Source organism: Sinocyclocheilus rhinocerous, unplaced genomic scaffold, assembly GCF_001515625.1.
Source record: "Sinocyclocheilus rhinocerous isolate Xijiao unplaced genomic scaffold, SAMN03320098_v1.1 scaffold642, whole genome shotgun sequence".
Taxonomy (NCBI): Eukaryota; Metazoa; Chordata; class Actinopteri; order Cypriniformes; family Cyprinidae; genus Sinocyclocheilus; species Sinocyclocheilus rhinocerous.
In genome coordinates, this window is record NW_015626390.1 from 1,739,911 (window position 1) to 1,759,946 (window position 20,036).

Sequence of the window (20,036 nt, forward strand, 5' to 3'; positions counted from 1 at the left end):
CACTTTAGGCACTAATATACTGTATACTTTTAAAGTAGTAATATAGGGGTAAATAAGGTACAAACATGTACCTTTTAGCTTTTGCACATTAGGGTGTCGCCCCAATGACAACCTTTATTCTGAGAATGCATAAAAGCTAGCAAAGTATTTCACATCTTTATCATCATCATCAATTAATTATTATAACATCTACGTTATAACTTATCATAAAAACATTAGATTTTTTTCCCTGATGAAGAAAGGGTAGAAAAACATTTTTTTATTTTATTTGTTTGTATTTGTATTAATTGCATATTTTGCTTGCTTATAAGAATGTGCACTGAGAAATGGTTGTTCTGTAAAAAAATAAATAAAAAAATAAATAAACACAATATGTTAGAAAAGTCATCTGTGATGTAAGAGATAAAGGACATTTTTCAAAACAAAAAATAACTAACTAAAAAAAAAAATAATGCAAATCAAAACAAAATGCAAACAACGGCAAACAAAACAAAAAGCAAAAGTGAAACAAAAAGCAAAGCAAGGCAAAACAAAAACAACAACAAAAAACAAAGCAAAGTACAACAAAACACAAAACAAAGCAAAGTACAACAAAACACAAAGCAGCAAAAGAAAACAAAAAGCGAAACAAAAACAACATCTATACCATTACTGTTATTAAACTATTAGTGTTATAGAATAATGTCTTTATATGGTGTTTCTGTTGACTGAAATAAAAATACATGATTGTCACTATATTTTGATAATGACCCATTTGCACAGCTATTAGTGGCTTTACTTCATATACATGTGAGAGCAATGCAGAAACATACAATAATGCTAAAATCTTATAGTTTATACTAGCTGTTGTTTAATATGTTAGCTTTTTTTTGTTTGTTTGTTTTGTTTTTGTTTGTTTGTTTTGTGAAGCTCCAATTATGCCAGCCTTATGTGTTTGTGTCAAATAATCTTATCTTCTGGTTTGTGTCAATCCAAAAAAATCCCCAAAAATTTAAAAAAAATTCAGAGAAGAATTTACACATAGGCATTAACAAGTTTTTTTTATATTGTGAATAAATAAAAAAAACTAGACTCAATTGACTAAAAAATAATAATAAAATTAATTAATAAAATTACCCAAAATGCATTTCTTTACAGTGTCCTTATTACATTCAGAACTGTGTTCATTGACATTCACCATCTATAATAAATCTATCTGCACTTGAAATGGAGCTGATGCCTTGTTACAGAACGCTACAACTTTATGGTACTGCGAGCTGCCAACAGGCCAAACACTCAGCACCTCAACGCAAATATGGGAGCGATTAGGAGTTCTTTGAAACCGACAAGGTAATTAAAACAAGATAGACCCTGGTTCATCGTAAATCTTGCCTTTCACCACACACCTTCACAAACTCCCCTTGCTTCATTTTAGTGCTCTTCTACGATGAGCGCTCAGGATAGAGATGAGAGCGCTGAAGTGTAACCAACCTTTCAACTTTGAGTCCGTGCAGAAGCTAAAGATTGTTCGAAAACGATAGCTGGAGGACAAGTGTTTCTTTACTGAGTGTTGGTCCATGTGGCGGGCCAATGGTGCCTTAAGGACTTTCTGAGAAAAGACTTCTGTTCTTAGTGTCCTGCTGCGGGCGAAACTACACCCTAGCCATTCAGGACGTTCCACTGGTCGCCCCTCGTCAATAAAAGTGAGAAAAATGAAACGGAGGACATCGTGCGTCACACTGTGAACATCTGCCGACCAGAGCCACCAACGAACGCAGAAGCTGTCTTCGGTCCTCCTGTTTCGTACGTGCTATACGAAGCGATATGAACGTTTGCTGGGAAAACGGGGTCCGATGTTTATCCCGAAAGAGCTGTCGGAACATGAAAGGCCGTAGCTCATTAAACTTAAGTGAAAATAAATGAAATGTTGTGAGTGACAACAGAAGAGGCATTTATGGACCGTCTTTGGTCTTAACCAACAAGTAAACTGTTGTGACCAACTGATTTTTGTTCTTTAATATCATGACCACAAGACTGGAGATGTTCAGTTTATTCCTGTATGGTCGCATTTGATTGGTTAACGTTGTGGTAGGTTTTTTGCCGTGACTGTGCTCTATAGATGCCACATGTCAGTCTGATTAAAATAAATAAATAAAATAACCAAACTCACTTTGAAGAACTACACTACCCATAATCTTGACGAGAGGATCCACCAATCAGAGTCACTGGAATGGAAATGAACATCATGCCAACAAACAAACAAATGAACTGTAAATGATGCGAGTCACTCTGCTACATGGCACTACTGTTAAAAAGTTTTCAGTGTCACATGATCCTCCAGAAATCATTCTAATATGCTGATTTGCAATATCATTGTTGAAAACAGATGCACTGCGTCATATATATATATTTAGAATACTTTAAAGAATACAAAGTTCAAAACAGTAGCTTTTATTTGAAATAGAAAATATTTTGGAACATTATGAATGTCCTTACTGTCACTTTTGATCAATTTATTTCATCCTTGGTAAATACAAGGATTAATTTAAAAATAAAAAAATGAAAATAATAATAATAACTAACCTCAAAATTTTGAACAGCAGTGTATAAACTTTAACTTGTACAGTCATTGTAGTTTCATTGACATAATTTGCAATGCTTCATGGGATGGGATGCCCTCATAATAGAATATAAGTCTAGTATCACTGTCTCTGTTTTGTTTATATACTTTCTGTTTTACCCAATATTTCAAATAGCTTCAAGACACACTGAAAAAAAACATGACCAATAAGTCATGACGTGTTTTTACATTACTTTAACTTCATCAAAATAATTTTCATTCTCATCAAATAACAATTTTCAACTTTAATTTAAATAATTTTTCAACTGATTGTTTAATCCAGTTTAATGCAATTTAAGTTGAAATGACTTAAACAGCTAAGTTGATTGTACTGCATCGTTATTTTTTACAATTCACATTTGTATAGAAATCCCTCTGGAAAAAAGGAATAGAAAAAAAAAAGAAAAAGTTCTGAAAAACTGGGCATTATTGAAAAAACACTTTTTTGTTGTTACTATAATACATTGCAACAGTAATAGCTTAAGATAAGCAGAACTGACAAACTAATCCCCAACAGGTAAATGCCAGTTAAAATGCCAATCAACCTGATCTGATGAGAAATCATAAGTATTGTATGAGAAACTTCATATAAATTAGTACTAGTGGTCGACCGATACTGGTTTTTTGACTGCCGATATCTTGGAAAGCAGGGTGGCCGATGGCCGATATAAAGCCGATATAACTGTATTTATTTTAATTAATATTTAAGAAATTCTTTACTTTATTCTTCTTTATAGTAAAATTCTTTATTTTATAATACTTTAGATGACAAAGTATTTTTCACAAATAAATAAATATTTAAGAAAATATAATTAAAAAGGAAGTAAACCGTAACCAACAGAGCACTCAATATTCTGGGAAGTTTGTGTGCACTGGGAATCGTATTTTTTCAAATAAAGCCAAGGTAACACTCATTTTACATACAGCACAGTGAAAATGACATGAATATGACAGTGGGCAAATGCATAAAGCGCAGCATAATTTGAAATCACAAATTTAATGTTTAAAGCATTCAATTTGCACGGACCGAAAGTCACGCAGAGAACACACGATCATGCAGGTCACATGCACACTTCACAAGAACTCACAACTGGATTCAACTAAGTTTGCAAAGGTTTGTGAAATTAAAATTTCATTAGCCATTCAAAGATTTGTTTAAATTATGTAAATGCGTATTTGCTGAATGCTGACGGCAAACGAGAAAGTATTATAATGTTTGCCTTTCTATTACTCATAATATAAAAACAATTGTTATAATACTTTTTGTATACATTTTAATTCTTTTGTTTAACAGCTCTATCGGATTATTAGACAGACTTCTATCCGTATTAGACAGAACTGTTAACGACGACGGCGAACAAGAGGGAGAATGTGAGCACTGTGTGCTCAGATGCTGCCGTTCTCAGCGCCGTCAAAATAAAACTCTGGCGCGACGTCAAAATAAAAGTCCCACCTCGAACGCATCGGCCAAACAGAAAAACTTATCGGCCGATGCCGATATTTGAAAAATGCCAAATATCGGCCGATATATCGGCCTTGGTCGACCACTAATTAGTGCAATCCGACTCTTATAAAAGTGTACGATTTGTAGGTAAAACGTCATCGTGAAGGTTTATCCTAAACTTAACCCTCAGAGCGGCGCAAAAACATCGTACAAAAACATAGAAATGAGACTGTAAGATCAACCATTTCACCAAATCATGAATAACTCATGATCGAGGCATCTGACGTGTGCCAAAATGCTCTCATGACAGCGAGGCTGCAGTTTACAGAGTCACAGTTGCAACATCTCAGCTCATGTCTAAAAAGTTAGTTATATTTTTTAGATGTGAGAGATTAATGTGTGAACACACTGACAGAATAATCTCATACAGAATATATGATTTTAATCATATTTTTGAATCATGTTTTTTATTAAACTAAAAATAGAAAGCAAAAATTGGATTATTTGTTCATCTTCACGTACCAGCAGCAATATTTCAAAATAATCCACTTCACTGACAACAAAGAACATGAACATAATATTTTCCTCTGGCCTGCTATGAGACGTGGGAGCGGTCAGCTCTTTTTTCACTCCTTTCCTGACTGTAACACCTACTCTCAAATACATTAAAGCTGAGGCGTCTCAAACAAGCCTTATAATAAACCAACTATAACCATATGCAAGTACAAGCAGCTCCATCAAATATTTACACAAGCAAATGTAGTTCATTAGTATTAAACCGTAAGCACTTGGGTAAACAAACAGTAAAATGAACAAAGTGAGAGTCTGTTTTCCTCTAAGAGTGGATGAAGAGGCGTCTGGCACAACGGCGACAATCAATTCCAGAGATACAGTCATCCGACAAAAATTTGATCAAATTATCTAAAAAAGAATTTAAAAAAAACCTCTCCATGAATAATTGTGTAAAATAAACAAAGGTTTGTATGTTTGTATGCACTGGTCAAACGTATGTACCGGTCAAACAAATGTTTGTATGCACTGGTCAGTCCTTTCTCAAACATCATTACTCTCAGCAGAGGAGTGGGAACAGATATGACTGGACGAGACTACAACAGCCACACAGGCATAACAAACCATGTGTTGACCCATCAGAGCAAATGAATACGATCATAAATAGAGTCTTAGTCTTTTTTAGAAATTAAATTAAATTAAATTAAATTAAATTAAATAACACTGAATAAAGTGACATTAAATTATATTGTATTGAACTGCATTAAAAATAAAATTAAATCCAAAATTACATTGAAATAAATTCAATTAAATAACATTAACATTGCATTAAATTGAATTGAATTAATATAAAACTGCATTAAATAAAAAATAAATAGCATTAAACTGCACTGAATTATATTAAATTGAAATAAATTAGTTAAATTAAAAATCTAATTAAATTAAAAATAAAATATAAATTAATTAAATTAAATTACACTTAATTAACCTTAATTGTATTAACTGAAAAATGTTACTGTGTTATACTGCATCAAATTAAATCATATTGCATTAAATTGTGTTAAATTAAATGGTATAAAATAGATAGTAAAACTGCGTTAAAATTCATTACATTACAAAAAAGTAAATTATGAAATTAAATTGTGAATTTTTTATCCTTCAACCTATTGTCATTGAGAAATTATAGGCAGCAAAGAATGAGGACACGAAGCTTTAAGCTTATGATATAGCGAGTATAACGAGCTCTACACAGTGTTAGAAATGGTGTTACCTGGTAAGGGACAATGCTCCCGTGGGCAGTTCCCCATCGTCTGGCTTCGATACCAGCGTTGAGGTAGTTGGCAGCGATGTGAGTTAGACAAGCAACCTGTAGACAAATTAAAGAAGAAAAAAGAAAATAGTTTTAAAGTCTTAAGAACTGTCAGAAGGCTCATTACACCCTGCTGTTTTGTGAGTTCAGCGAACTTTTTCACGGCTGACACAGCAGTTCATGCGACCGTGCAGTAAAACCTTCCTCCAACGTTTGTTATTCTGGAAAATGAAGCAACAAAAACTTCAACACTTTTAACAAACACCTAAGAAAGGCATATAGCATTTCAGCTTTACTGTAACAATCATCTTGGTTGGTTAGGTCCCAGCTTTTTTACGATGCCCAGGTGACACCAGATCAGAAGCCATGCAGCTGAGACAATATTTTGCGATGTACAACCATGCACTGAGAGGACAGAGGTGGAATACTTTGTCAGATCAAAGCTTGTCGGTGATGATTTAACAGTCTGCCCAACACCTTGAGCTGAACCCATTCTTCACTTCCCAGCTGCTTTATTTCCATGATGTCTTACGCTGAGGCTTTTGTTTACCGAAACTTTGGTTTCTGTGTTTAAACGACTGGAAACAATCTCATTTTTGTCCATATGCAAGCAAAAAATGATTTATTAGGTCAGCACTGAATCATATCGGTGATGTTTCTTAACTTTCTTCTTCAGTAAGCTCATTAAATGATTAGCAACTGGTCCAGAACTGAACCAGAGACGGTAAAAGCAGAAAAAGAGCAAGCTATAATCCGATCGGATCATGTGCACCTCATAAGATAATCATACAAACTCAGGGTCAAATGTCAATATACTGTAGTGTGCACTTCAATATACTTGTCTTAGTCATGCTAAGATGAAGCGTGCCACCTCACAACCTGCTTACAGACAAAATATACTCAACTGATTTCAGGCATCAGACAGGACTTACTGTTAACTGGTTCTGTGTATTAGACAAAACTCAGTAGACAGTTTTGGGATATCAGACAAAACAGATGTCTTCTGACAGGATCTGGTAAAGAAACCAGATCCAATATTGGATATATGGATATCGGCATGATCTAACGTTTTTGGCTTTGTAAAGAAATTTTAAAAATAGAGATTTTTTTTTTTTTAATGTATGCAACCAAACATTGTATTACTTTACACATGTCAAGTAACCACTAGATAAATTAATGCTACAAGTATTTGTTTACCATTTTTAAACACGTCTGTTTTAAAATAACATGAATTTTTAGTAATTATATACAGAAATACACATTTAAATTGTGAAATCATGAAAATACAAACAATATAAACATTAATCACAGAAAATCACAAATACGTCATACATAACCCATAACTGACCTATCAGCGTCAGCTACACATTTATTAATATTTTAATAATATTTACGTTTATTAATTTGCTTAGTTTTCATTTTAACGTAAGTTTACATTTGAGTAATTTTGTTATGTGCTTTTCTCATTTTTATTAGGTGTTTTTTATTTCTATTTACCTTTTTTATTTTAGTTTTAAGTTCTTGTTTATTTAATATTGTTTATTTAATTAAATTTAAATGTATTATATTTCATTTAAACCAGAAATGCTTTTTAAGTCTAATTTGAGTTGAAGCTACAATTTATGATTCCATTTGTTGTCAAAATGTACTGATGTTATTATTATTATTAATTTATTTGTTTATTTACATATTTTCAACCAGTATGATTTGGACATTTTAGTGGGGGGGAGATTTTTTTGTATTAAAGGGGTCCTATTATGCTTTTTCACTTTTTGAATTTTAGTCAGTGTGTAGTAGGGCTGTCAAAATGGCTGAAAAACTAAATTCGAATTTTGTACTTAAATATTATCAAAATTAAAATTATATTCAAATTTAAAATGCATAATTTCAGTTATGGTGAAGAAAAGCTTCTGGCTTCTCTTCTGAGGCCACAAGAGGGCGCATCGAGCAAAATATTACTAATGCCTTTTATTCAAAGCATAAGATAACATGACTGATAATCTGTGAAAAAAAGTGCGTAATGTTTATAAACCAATTATAATTAATTAGGTTGCTTAAACAACTATAAACAAAACAGCATCATGTTTGTATGCATAGTTTAATACAAAGGGCGGAAAGCCAATCACACAGAGTACATTTTTCATTTAAAAACATGAGATACAGTGGGATGGGGAAAAAAATGAACAACGCAGCAGCGCCGCATCTAGTGGCTTCAACTAGATAGGCTAACAAAAACATTATAATGCAACGACACTTACACAGCCATCGCATCTCATATGTCACTGATAAGGCTGCCTCCTTAACACACACCTACAATTCGAATGCAACGTTTTTGCATTCGAATGTGGATTTTTATTTTCAACGAACGGCTCGTATGGAATACAGCGTTGTTTTCCGGGGTTTTTGTGATGTCACAAAGTGGCCCATTAGAATATCGTTAAAATAAATCCCGCCTACGGAAATTCGAATGGTTGGGGGGTGGGAGGGGCGAGGTCGTGGTTAGAACCATAGATATAAGTAGATGCCCTATTAGCGGCTGTTTCTATGGGCCACTATACGTAAGCCGTCCGCTATATTGGAATATCTGTGAACACTCGAGAGCAAGTTGCCTTTGCATCTGCACTGCAACTGTAGTTATACGTATGAATATTTCTATCTTCAGTAGACTTCAGAAGATACTTTTGCTAAACTAACAATACAAGACGAAGCCGTTAACTAACAAGGCATTTAAAAGGTACTTTAATTTAAAAACCTGTAATATTGAGTTGATACATATTAAAACCAACACATTCTTACCTATGAAAGGTTATCCCGTTTCTTCAGAAATTTAAATTTAGGCGGTTTTACAACCAGATGCTGCACAATGTTGTTGCATTTTTGAAACTCACTGACTGTTATTGTGAGTGATGACATAGAATGCGTCAACGTATCTGGAGTGGTCCAATGTGGCATCTATACATGTCTATGGTTAGAACGCTTGGTTGAGAGCATCAGACAAGACGACGACGATGAAGAAGTGCTGCTGTAGCGTCAAGTTTTTGCAAGTTATTACACATGCACCTGAATAATTATGTATGTAAATATGTATGTTACAATTATGAAAACGTTTTTATAAATTGTTGACAGTACAATACTGGACAATGATGTAATCTGCAAAATTGACACTTCAATTATTAGACTACATGTTTCCCATACATTGATTTGTTTGTGGCGCCCGCCACAATATCAAAACTGACTGCCTCAAATAGATTTTCCAAAAGGCTTTGACTTCGTTGATTAAACATGAGCACTGTCGAAACCCGGTGCGGGTGTTTTTATATCATTGCATTTCTGAAGGAAACCGACTGTCTTCAGAAAATTTTGGATGTCATTGTCTAAGCTGTTCGCCAATCACAACGCATTGGGACAGCTAACCAATCACAACACATTTCGTTTTTCAGAAGGCGGGCCTTTATCAAACCAGGAACTAATCAAGCCATTTGTGCCAGGCTGGGGAGAAAGGTATTGTAATAATGTAAATTATGTGAAAAATAATGCGTTTTTTCGAACCACCAAGCATGAGAGCATGTTCTAGTACACCCCCAAAACAAAATCAAGACTTTGTAAAAGAGCATAATAGGACCCCTTTAAAGTAAAAGGGAGCTAAACGTGTATGCCTTGAAAAGAGCTGCTTGGAGGCATTGGAAATAAGACCTTTGAGTGAACTGACTTGCCTTACAGCAACTGAACTTAAGTTATTTCCCAGCAGACCCACTGCTGCCCTACAAACTCAAGAGGAGTCAACACTCCATCCATCACTTCCATTCAACAGAAACCTAGAGAAATGAATGAAGTTGCTATAATATCAAAGACAGAAAAGCCAAGTAGCATCTTGTTACACTCACAGCACCTCATGTGTTGTTCTCACCACAGATCTTTAATTTAACATGTGATAAACGTTTACAGGGTAGCAAGAGGTCACTGGATTTCACCGTTCTCCAAATCTGCTACGCATATGTTCCTCTAGCCAGATATTTTCCAATTAAAACAATAGCATGAACTAAAGCGCATCCCAGCCTTCTCTCCTGAGCTCGGAACTTGTTCTTGGCACAACATCTGAGAAAAACTTTTCAAGCTGTTTCACTCAAAACAAAAAACATAGACATACCCTGCATAATGTCCATAATTCTGTTACCTTAATCCAGAGGTCCCCAAACACCGGGTCGCGACCCACTACCCGGCCGTGGAAGAATTGCTACCGGGTCGCAAGAACGTTCTGGGAAAAAATGCATAGGCCTATAGATATGACACTCTGTTATTTATTTATGTTAATGATTGTTCCAATTATTCTGTATTTTCTTTGTATACGATTGATATGGAGTAGCAATTTGACAATGTCATGTTAAATAAGTAAATGAAAGATTGCTCTGATCTGTCACATATTAGGAGGTAAACGGATCGCAGTTGATCCGTAATACGTACGGATGAGACCCTACCGTTCGGCACGCACGTGATTCGCAGATTAATTTGCCAATTTACACGTACAAGCAATTTTAAACCACAAGAAGAAGAAACGAAAGAGAGCTCAATTCGTTACTCACGCGCTGTTCTCGCACACAATCAAAATGCGCACAAGAGACATGTTTCAGACAGCGCGGAAATACAAAAAAACAAAAACACAATATAATGCGTTGAATCACTATATAATGCTATTATAATAGCTACTATATAATAGTCTAATATATATGAGCAATATCACTCTCGTACTCGAGCGATACCGGCTCTATATCAGCATGGCTGTGATTAGGCCAGAGGCAGTAACCGGTCCATGGTGTAAAAAAGGTTGGAGACCCCTGCCTTACTCTACCCAGGCACTGCTTCATAAGATGACAAATGGTTTAGTATTTCATGAACAGCATAAAAAAACTTTTTTCATATGTAATCTATTGTTATGAGTTTCTGTTTCTCGGAAATGTCTATGTTGTCAATTAGATTTTTCTACAAACAGCACAGGGTTAAAACCACAGATGATGAGCAAAGTGATTCAAAAAGCTAAAAAACAGACGAAGAACCAGGCAGCTTATTCGAAGTATAAGAGCTACAAGAAAATGTGTCATTTTGGTTATTTATAGAACATATGAGGTCAAAGGTCAATGTTTACATGGCAGATATACTGTTTTATAGGGATGGGTATTAACACGTTCAATTCACAATTCAATTTCGCTTCACAAGCTGTTTTATTGATTCCTTTCCACAGTTGACTGAGTGATTACATGAGAAATTATTCATTTCAGTAAGTTGTACCGTTTCTTTCAAGACCTTGTGATGTTCATTCATGTTTATTTCATGCTATAACTAGTAGTAAAGAGAAAGAGATGATCAGTTCACATGCCGCTTGAACTTAAGCCACATTAAAAAATTAAAGAGTGACAAAATTACATTTATTGTCTGTATTTTGGGATGAAACTGACCAAATTTGAAAGCTGAAACTATTTCATATCTAAAGGATAGTTTTTGTACTTTTCCCCACCTGGTCATACTTGTGTTCCTGGTCAAAAATGACCAACCTGCAAAAAACAATGGCTTGTAAATCTCTCATTATGCTATATTATTACTAGGGATGCATGATATTATCAGAACAATATCGGAATCTGCCGATTATGACTTAAAATGTACACATCAGCATTAGCCAGATATGAAAAACTATACCGATATGCCTTGCCGATAAGATGAATACCTCACATCTGTTCAGGGTGTGTTAGCGAAGATCACGTCAGCAGTGTGAAACTTTTCGGAATCGGCTATAGGCCAGAATGAGTTGAAAAATATCGACGTATATTGTTAAGCAACTAGTTAATGGTGAGAATTGGTCCCTAAACTAAAGTATTACCAATCATTACTCAAACAGCCCTACTCTAGTATGCCCAGGAATATCAACAGTCAAAAAGCACACAAGAATTCGAGCACAGACATAATGACATTAGCCTATATAATTGAATTGAAGAATAATGATTTCCAAACAACCTAAGGTTTTCCCAGGACACAAAATGCTGCCCATAAATACACGTTTGCATCTGGATTAAGGGAAACTGTACGGTGTGGTTATCTAATGCCCTTGGTGCTTTTGCTATTGCAGAGAACCTATAAATTTGCTGAAGGGTTAGGTTACTACGACCACAGGATAATCGGTGGGGAATGTTCGGAAAGAGGCGGAACTCACTTATCTCTGCCAGCTTAGGGTCTACCGCAGAAACCGTGACCCATCATCCCTTCAGCCCACAGATAAGACATGCATCCGATAAATTCCTACCAGCCACGAAAAAAATCCATGCACAAAATCCAGCACAGTTATCGAGAAGAGCCTGGGTGACTTCTCCTGAAATGGGAAGCAATTAAAAATGTATGAGGGGTACGAGAAAAAAAAGTTCCAAGAAAGAATGCACTCGAACCACAACAGACGATCACAAACAATGGCATTATTGGAACCATTTCTGGAAACCACATCCTTCTTTCAAAGCGGTATCATTCAGGGGACGAGCGCTCTGAATCGTTAGCTCTGCACAAAGGTTTTGCGGTATCATGTCAGAAACGAGAGTCGGACGTGTTGTGGATCTTTTGAATGATCTTTTCAGAAATCTTAAGGGACAAGATGACCGACTTAAAATCCAGCTTTTCGCAAGGGCGGTGCGGGACAACAGATTTAACTCAGATGCCTGATTCTGAACCCCTTTATTCATTTGCTAGGTTTACACGGAGTCCAAGGCTCTGTTCCAAAACACAGCTGCCTACGTAGACAGCACTTTAAGGCAGCATGATTACAAGGCCTTCTAAAATACCTTCTTTCTGTCAGAATCTAACGTTGCATTGCAAGTATTCTTGGTGAAAAACAACACAATTACAACTGATGCAATAACAATATGTATAGATAAAAAGTTAAATGCAATTAAAATGGATAATTTTACCCAATATTATTGTGTTACTGGATTTCTTATACAATTCCATGCTATGCAATTCTGAGAATTTATTTTGTATTTATTTATTTATTTGTATTTATTTTAAGCTTTTTCAAACAACATTACCAAAAAAAAAAAAAATTTTGGTGTGTTTTTTTTTTTTATTATTGATACTTTTATTTAGCAAAGATGTATAAAATTGATCAAGTGACAGTAAAGATATTTATAATGTTACAAAAGATTTATATTTCACATAAACACAAGATTCTTATCAAAGAATCTTGGGGTGCCACAGTTTCCACAAAAATATTATTGTTGTCAAAACTGATACTAATAATCAGAAATGTTTCTTGAGCAGCAAATTAGCATACTAGAATGATTACTGAAGGAAAATGTGAAACTGAAGACTGGAGTAATGATGCTGAAAATTTGCTTTGATCACAGAAATAAATTACATTTTACTATATTTTCACATAGAAAAGAGTTATTTATCATTATAATATTATTTCACAACACTGCTATTTTACTGTATTTTTGATTAAATGAATAATGCCTTGGTAGGCAGAAGAGACTTTTTCCAAAAAAAAAAACCAGGAAAGAGAGAAAAAAAGAAAGAAAAAGAAACCTTTCCGACCCTAAACTTTTAAATATTATTGTAATTTGTACACATGATGCTATATACACTCTTAAAAATAAATGTTCTTTGTTGGCATTGATGGTTCCATGAAAAACCTTTAATATCCATAGTGCTGGAAAGTACCATTACACAATTTCTTTCTACTAAAAACGGTTCGTCAGATTTTTTAAATGTTCTTCACACAAAGAAAAAAAAATGGTTATTTTAAGAACTGTTCACAGAAAGTTTCAGGCAGGAAAAAAATGAAGAAGAAAAAATGTAATTTTTGGGTGAACTATGCCTTTAAAAGTTTTATTATTCCGTCAGCTGCCTTTGACGTCATTGCTCAGGATAGTTGATAGTCAAGCGCTTGGTATTTTCCTGCATTTCGAGAGCGATTAGTCACACAGCAATTAAAGCTCAGCATGAGCAAAGACGGCACATTTCCGGCATACTTCCGGCAGGTCCTTCATCACCCGAGCAAGAACATTTACGAAGAATGCAACCAGATAGACCTTCCTGCAACAAATGAAGCGTGACGCATTTTGTTTCATTACAATCATATTTGAGGATATTAAAAGATTAGGTCTAAAATTTGTGAATGTTGACTCGTTCACCTTAAAACTCTTCATTGCAACTCAAATTTCTAAATAACATGTTCCTCAATCCCTCCACATTCTCAGTGATTTAGCACAGAGTTCACAGCAGAACTCAAAGTGGTTCTCTTCAAATAAACAGTAGAAGATGCAGACCAAATCTGTCTTGTGAGTTTTGGACACTTCTAATGCATTTCTGATGGAGTAATCTTCAGCAGTCATTATTATGAGTTTTCCCCTGTTATTCGGTGTCAAAACACAATGAGAAGCTGTGTGGAGGAAACACTTTTGTCATTCAGCATAAAATGAAAAACACGTTTGCTGCATGCAAATATTTATCCATCAAGACTTTAGTCAATCTAGAATTTCAGCTCGGAAAGCAGCCGCAGCTGAAGAGGGTATTTGAGGTTTCAGGTAGTTACTATGGTGAAAAACTCAACAAAAAAATCCTGTTAAGTGATACTGCAGATGCAGAAGTCATTTGAAAGAAAACTGCTATACTGTACGTCTCCGTCCCAGTCTTTAAGTTTTCAGTAAACACATGCAATTAAAAAACAAGGAGGGAATATAAAACATACACCAAGTGAACCAAATGTCATGCATCAGATTTCTCCTGGCACACAGTGAAGTCTGTGGAATATCACCATCAACACACGCTCATGAACAAGTAAACTTAGCGTCTCACACTCCATTGATTCTCATGATGCTACACTTTTGGCTGCTTACGGCGTTGACGTCTTCTGAGCGAGCACTGCTATTTAGATCCTCTGTAATCTTGCATTTCCGGCCAGGATTGGCAGTCGGCAGGCCAGACGCGCTACTAGCGCCGTGATATTTTTTGAAGTCGCTCATTCAAAAACCAAAAGAAAATGGCAGGCGCAAATTATTCAAAATCACATTTGTAACTGGTGTGCTATTTTCTTCATAAGGACGGGTATTCAACTGCCTCAAAACCTGTTTTGTTCATGAAATACGCAGTGGCATGGCAGGAAAGCCTACTGTTACTTACAATACATAATACTTGTGAATTAGCATTTACCCCTTAGCATGCCTACCACACCATTATTTACGACAGGAACAAATTGAGCTGAGTCACCACTTACATAATGAAGAAAAGTCAATCCAAAAAGTACGTGTGACTAATCTTAAAGATCAAGTTCAAAGTGACCACATGAATTAGAAACTTCACTTGAACTTTACTTAAAAGCCATAAAATGGTATAATCTACACTAAAACAATATTCAGGGTGAAAAATTAAGGCATAGACTATGAACATTAAGAAATATATATTCTTTTCACTCAAAAACCACACAAAGTCAAACCTATCAAGCCATCACGCTAAATTAAATAGCACATGCTGAAGTCTAGTAGCTAGGGACAACGATTGGTTTATACGCTTATACAATCATGGAGTGCTGATTTATTTATACTGTAAAGTAAACCGCTCATGTTTTCTCTCGAGTCAGGAATGGGTCAGATTAAACTCACTTCCAGGGAACTGCATTCTTTCAAGCCAAAGAAACAAAACAGAGTGGTCTGGTTCAATTTAAAAAGTTCATTTCATGTTTTTGGGCAAGAGACAATAACTGCAGCCCTGAAATCTGAATAAGGGATACTTCTAAGAGCTGAATATTTCATCATGCGGATAATCTACGAAGTACTGGATGCATGGAATGCAGTCAGTGTTATTGAACTGTCAGTTCAAGAGCATGAAAGTGAAATGACGTCCTGTATCAGAAATGCACTTATACTTTCCAGTGTTAGAAAAGGACTGAATCACATTAAAGAGACTTTCAATTGGTTCCACCTCTATATGCCAAGCATATAGTTAGCAGAAATTTTTTCTGAATGAGAAAATATATAGTTTATTAAATTTATGGAAACCTTACATTATGCCTTTGAATCGATACTCCAGAATTTATTCATGGAAGTGAAATCTTGATTTGAGTGAAATGAAAGTGAACTATTGATAATTTTATAATGAGAGAATAAAGAGACTCTGGAGTTATCAGTTGCCTGGAACAACAATCACTCATACAGTTTAGTGTCATACAAAAAATATTTGACGGAAATTAGAATCAAATATTCTAGAGACCTATGTAATAACCATATCTTATGAAAATAAGCGAAAATATTTTAAAATCTATTTTAAGCTTATGATTAAAAACTAATGGAATTATTTATCTTAACCTCATTCTAACATTAATTTAATTAACATTATTAAAAAGCATCTTCATATAAGGGCTCAACAGTTTCTGTGCATGCACAACTGGTGAATTGTATTTTTGTTCCTTTAATTTGTTACTAATTTAAAGGAAAAGTTCACTCAAAAATTAGAATTTGCTGAAAATGCACGTACCCTCAGGCCATCCAAGATGTAGAGGAGTTTATTTCTTTGTGGGAACAGATTTGGAGAAATTTCACTTGCTTACCAATGGATCCTCTGCAGTGAATGGGTGCCGTCAGAATGAGAGTCCAAACAGCTGATAAAAACATCACAATAATCCACAAGTAATCCACACCACTCCAGTCCATCAGTTAACATCTTGTGAAGTGAAAATCTGTTTCTAAAAAACAAATTCAGCATTAAGGTGTTTTTAACCTCAAACTGTTGCTTGCGGCTAAAATAAGTCATTCTCTATTCAAAACATTGCTTTCTTCGGTGAAAAAGTCATCTTGTCTGAATCAGAAGTTTACAGTTGAAAACAGTCCAAAACAAGTAAGTTTGTGGATTTTGATGTGAGAGGACAACAGGGGATTAACTTTTTCACTGGAGGAAGCGTTATTATGGATTATGGAGAGAAACAATGGTTTACAATTAAAACTTTTATAGATTTGTTTACTACAAACTAGGCTTGGCGCGATAGACGGTGCTGACGGTGATACCGGTGTTAAGCCGCAACACGGTCACGTCACTTGCCCACCGCGTCACCGACCCCCAACGCCGTTTTGATTTTTTATAGTAATAAAAAAATCATTTAGTTCAGTAAAAGAACAGACACTACAATTAAAAACTGAACGCGGCTGCTCAATGCAGTTGAACGACAGTCGCGTCACAGATCAGATTTCATTTCTTATTGCCGCTATTTTAAAGTCAAAGTAAAATGCGCACGCTGCTTTTACAAGCTATTTAAAAGTGAAGGAAAGCCAGGAAAAGAGGGAACGCCCCCGCGGTGATACCGGTATTACCGGTGTTGTCACACGTCGAAAATTTCCTCACCGTCATAACCCTACTACAAACATGCAGCTTTTGGCTTCACAAGACATTAATCGATGGACTGGAGTAGTGTGGATTACTGTGATGTTTTTATCAGCTGTCTGTACTCTCATTCTGACGGCACCCATTCACTGCAGAGGATCCATTGCTGAGCAAGTGATGCAATGCTACATTTCTCCAAATCTGTTCCCATGAACAAACAAACTCATCTACATCTTGGATGACCTGAGGGAGAGTACATTTTCATTTCTGGGTGAACTTGCCTGGTTTTGTTTGCAGATAAGTAAATGTCGCACCTGTGAAGACAGAAGATTGCAGTCTATATGAAGGCCTCGTCCTGTTTTCTGTTGCTGAAGCAAAGCAGCCATGACAGCTCCCTGAGTGTATAAACCAGTGGCCAGATCTGTCATAGCGACACCTGGCCTGACTGGGTCTCCATCCTTAAAAGACAAAAAGTTAAATAAACAGAATATAAAGGATCTAAAATAGGATGTAGCATTTAAGGTGAAGTGTGCCATTTTTTTTTTTCAATGTTCGAAACAAATGGCGTGGGTGTGGGAAGGGTATCTGTTTCTTCCACCAATATTTCACAATTTGTTGATGCTATAAATTACAAGCACATCAGATCATTGTCCTCACCTCAGGACCAGTGATGTGCATCATACCAGACACCGCAGACGCAATGGAGTCATAACCAGGCTTGTGTGACTCGGGGCCCGTCTGTCCATATCCTGAACAAATTAACAGACGTTGTTATTGATTATATGTGTGGACGATTATCAGATGAATGTGCTTACAGCTCACAGTTTCGTGTAATACGAGCATGTCAGAGCTACAATCTCCAGCATATTCTGCTTTGCCAGTACGGCTTAATTTGGGCCCGTGTGCAGCTCTTAGAAATCCCTACAGCTGAGCACACACGTCCAGAGAGAATGTGGGCAAAGACCCGATTACATTTCTATCATCATCAGAGCTGTCAGATTAATTTGATTCTAGGACCTCCACTGTAGTTCTAAGACTTTTGACTCACTGGAGGTAAACATCTATGGATGTGTTTATTTCCTTGGCAGAGGTATGGGCGGCTTAAGGAAAATCTGTCATACCCTCGTATGAAAACAGCAGTCTACTGGCCAGAGTTTATTTCACAAAGCAGTATCACTTCATAACATTTTTCCTTCTCTCTTTGCTTTAATTACTTGTGTTTGCTAAAGCAAACATCACTATTATTACTGCTAATACTCAGATTTAAGAATTTTTCATTAAAAAAAGTAAACCATGTGTTACACTCTAAAAATATCCTGTTACATTTGCAAAAAGTAAAAAAAAAGAAAAAAAAAAAAGGTTCCTGTGCCAAAAAAATTTTTTACAATAAAAATACAGTACCATTGTTTACAGTATTATGGGACGTCTTTATATTTCTAACCATATATTTTATTAAGTGACAATGTTAAAATACCAACCTACCTAAACCACCAAAATCTGCTTTTTGCCTTAAATGTACTGATAAACACCATAATACAGGGAGAAAAATTAAGCAAAATAGACAACAGAAAATGTCACACAAAACACTCTATTGCATCTTGCTAACTAATAACAAAAATTAAGAAAAAAGAAAATTATCTATACAAAATATGTGATGTGTCACAGTGATTTCTGAGAATGCTCTTTTACTTTTTTAAAGGGGTCATATGATGTTGCAAAAAGCACATTATTTTGTGTATTTGGTGTAATGAATTGTGTTTATGTGGTTTAAGGTTCAAAAAACACATTATTTTCCACATACTGTACATTATTGTTTCTTCGCGTTTGAATCGTCAGTGGCAAATTCTTTAAACAAAACTTACAGTCTGTGAGTCAGAACAGCCGGCATTGTAGTCTACTGACCCCTTTAAAATGGTAATTTATAGTTTTTACTTGCAAAAATCAAAAATCTGATTACATTTAATGTGATGTTAAGCCATTTACAATTCTTTCACTGTACAGGTTAATGTAACTTCCAGTTAACCAGGGTTTACTATAGCATTTTTACAGTATTTTTCCAGAACTTTTACAGCATTCAGACTGGAATAATACCTCAAATCATGCAAGTTGTTGAGGAGAGGTGTGAACTTTTACTTTTCTAAGTGACTGGACTGTATTTTCGCCTGGCAGACAATAAAACAGAACACCTGCATTGAAAGAGGGAGCCAAGCCATTTCTGGAAACCTTCAGGTTATCACTGTTGAGACAGATCTTAACTAAAGAGCTATGATAGGAAGTTTCTGTAAAGTCCACAGAATATCATAGATATTGTGGCCCACTAAAGCCCAAAATATGCTTTGGTTTTTACCCGTACTCCAGAGTATGCATACAGTGTGTAAAAATGTTGTTATATTAGATGCTGGTCTACAAATTTCCAAGAGAAATGTAGGCTAGATAGCACTGAGGGAAAAAAAAAAACTGAAAAAAGATTCAGCCATATGCAGTGGAGTTGTGTTTTGAGTTCACACCAGACAAACATGCTTGTTACAAAAATACAAATTGAAATGAGATTCATATCATTTATTGCAGCTAAAATTATTCATTTCATTTCTACCATCACAGTACTTCAGATGTAATACCCAAGCACACTACATTCATAGCATCTCTTTTACTATTATGATGTTTACCACCAATAAGAACCACCACAAAAAGAGGTGCAAAGATATCTGAAACTCAAGTAAACAAAGAACAAAGATCCCCTTAATCACTGCTTCTGCCAGACCCCCATCACTGCTGTAACCACATCAATATTAACAACAGGAACAGGAACAACTAGATTTTTACATTTTCTA

General features: G+C 35.3%; 1 protein-coding gene across 2 annotated transcripts in view; it reads right to left on the reverse strand.

Moving 5' to 3' along the window:
- The window catches only part of sugct (succinyl-CoA:glutarate-CoA transferase), a 120,838-nt gene that overhangs the window by 90,700 nt on the left and 10,102 nt on the right, over positions 1-20,036 (reverse strand). For both annotated transcript variants that reach the window (XM_016519402.1, XM_016519411.1), the window contains exons 7-9: positions 17,863-17,954; positions 17,520-17,663; positions 5,824-5,919 (exon numbers count right to left, since the gene is read on the reverse strand). In XM_016519402.1, coding sequence (XP_016374888.1) covers positions 5,824-5,919; positions 17,520-17,663; positions 17,863-17,954 — 332 coding nt within the window. The remainder of the gene's footprint in view (positions 1-5,823; positions 5,920-17,519; positions 17,664-17,862; positions 17,955-20,036) is intronic.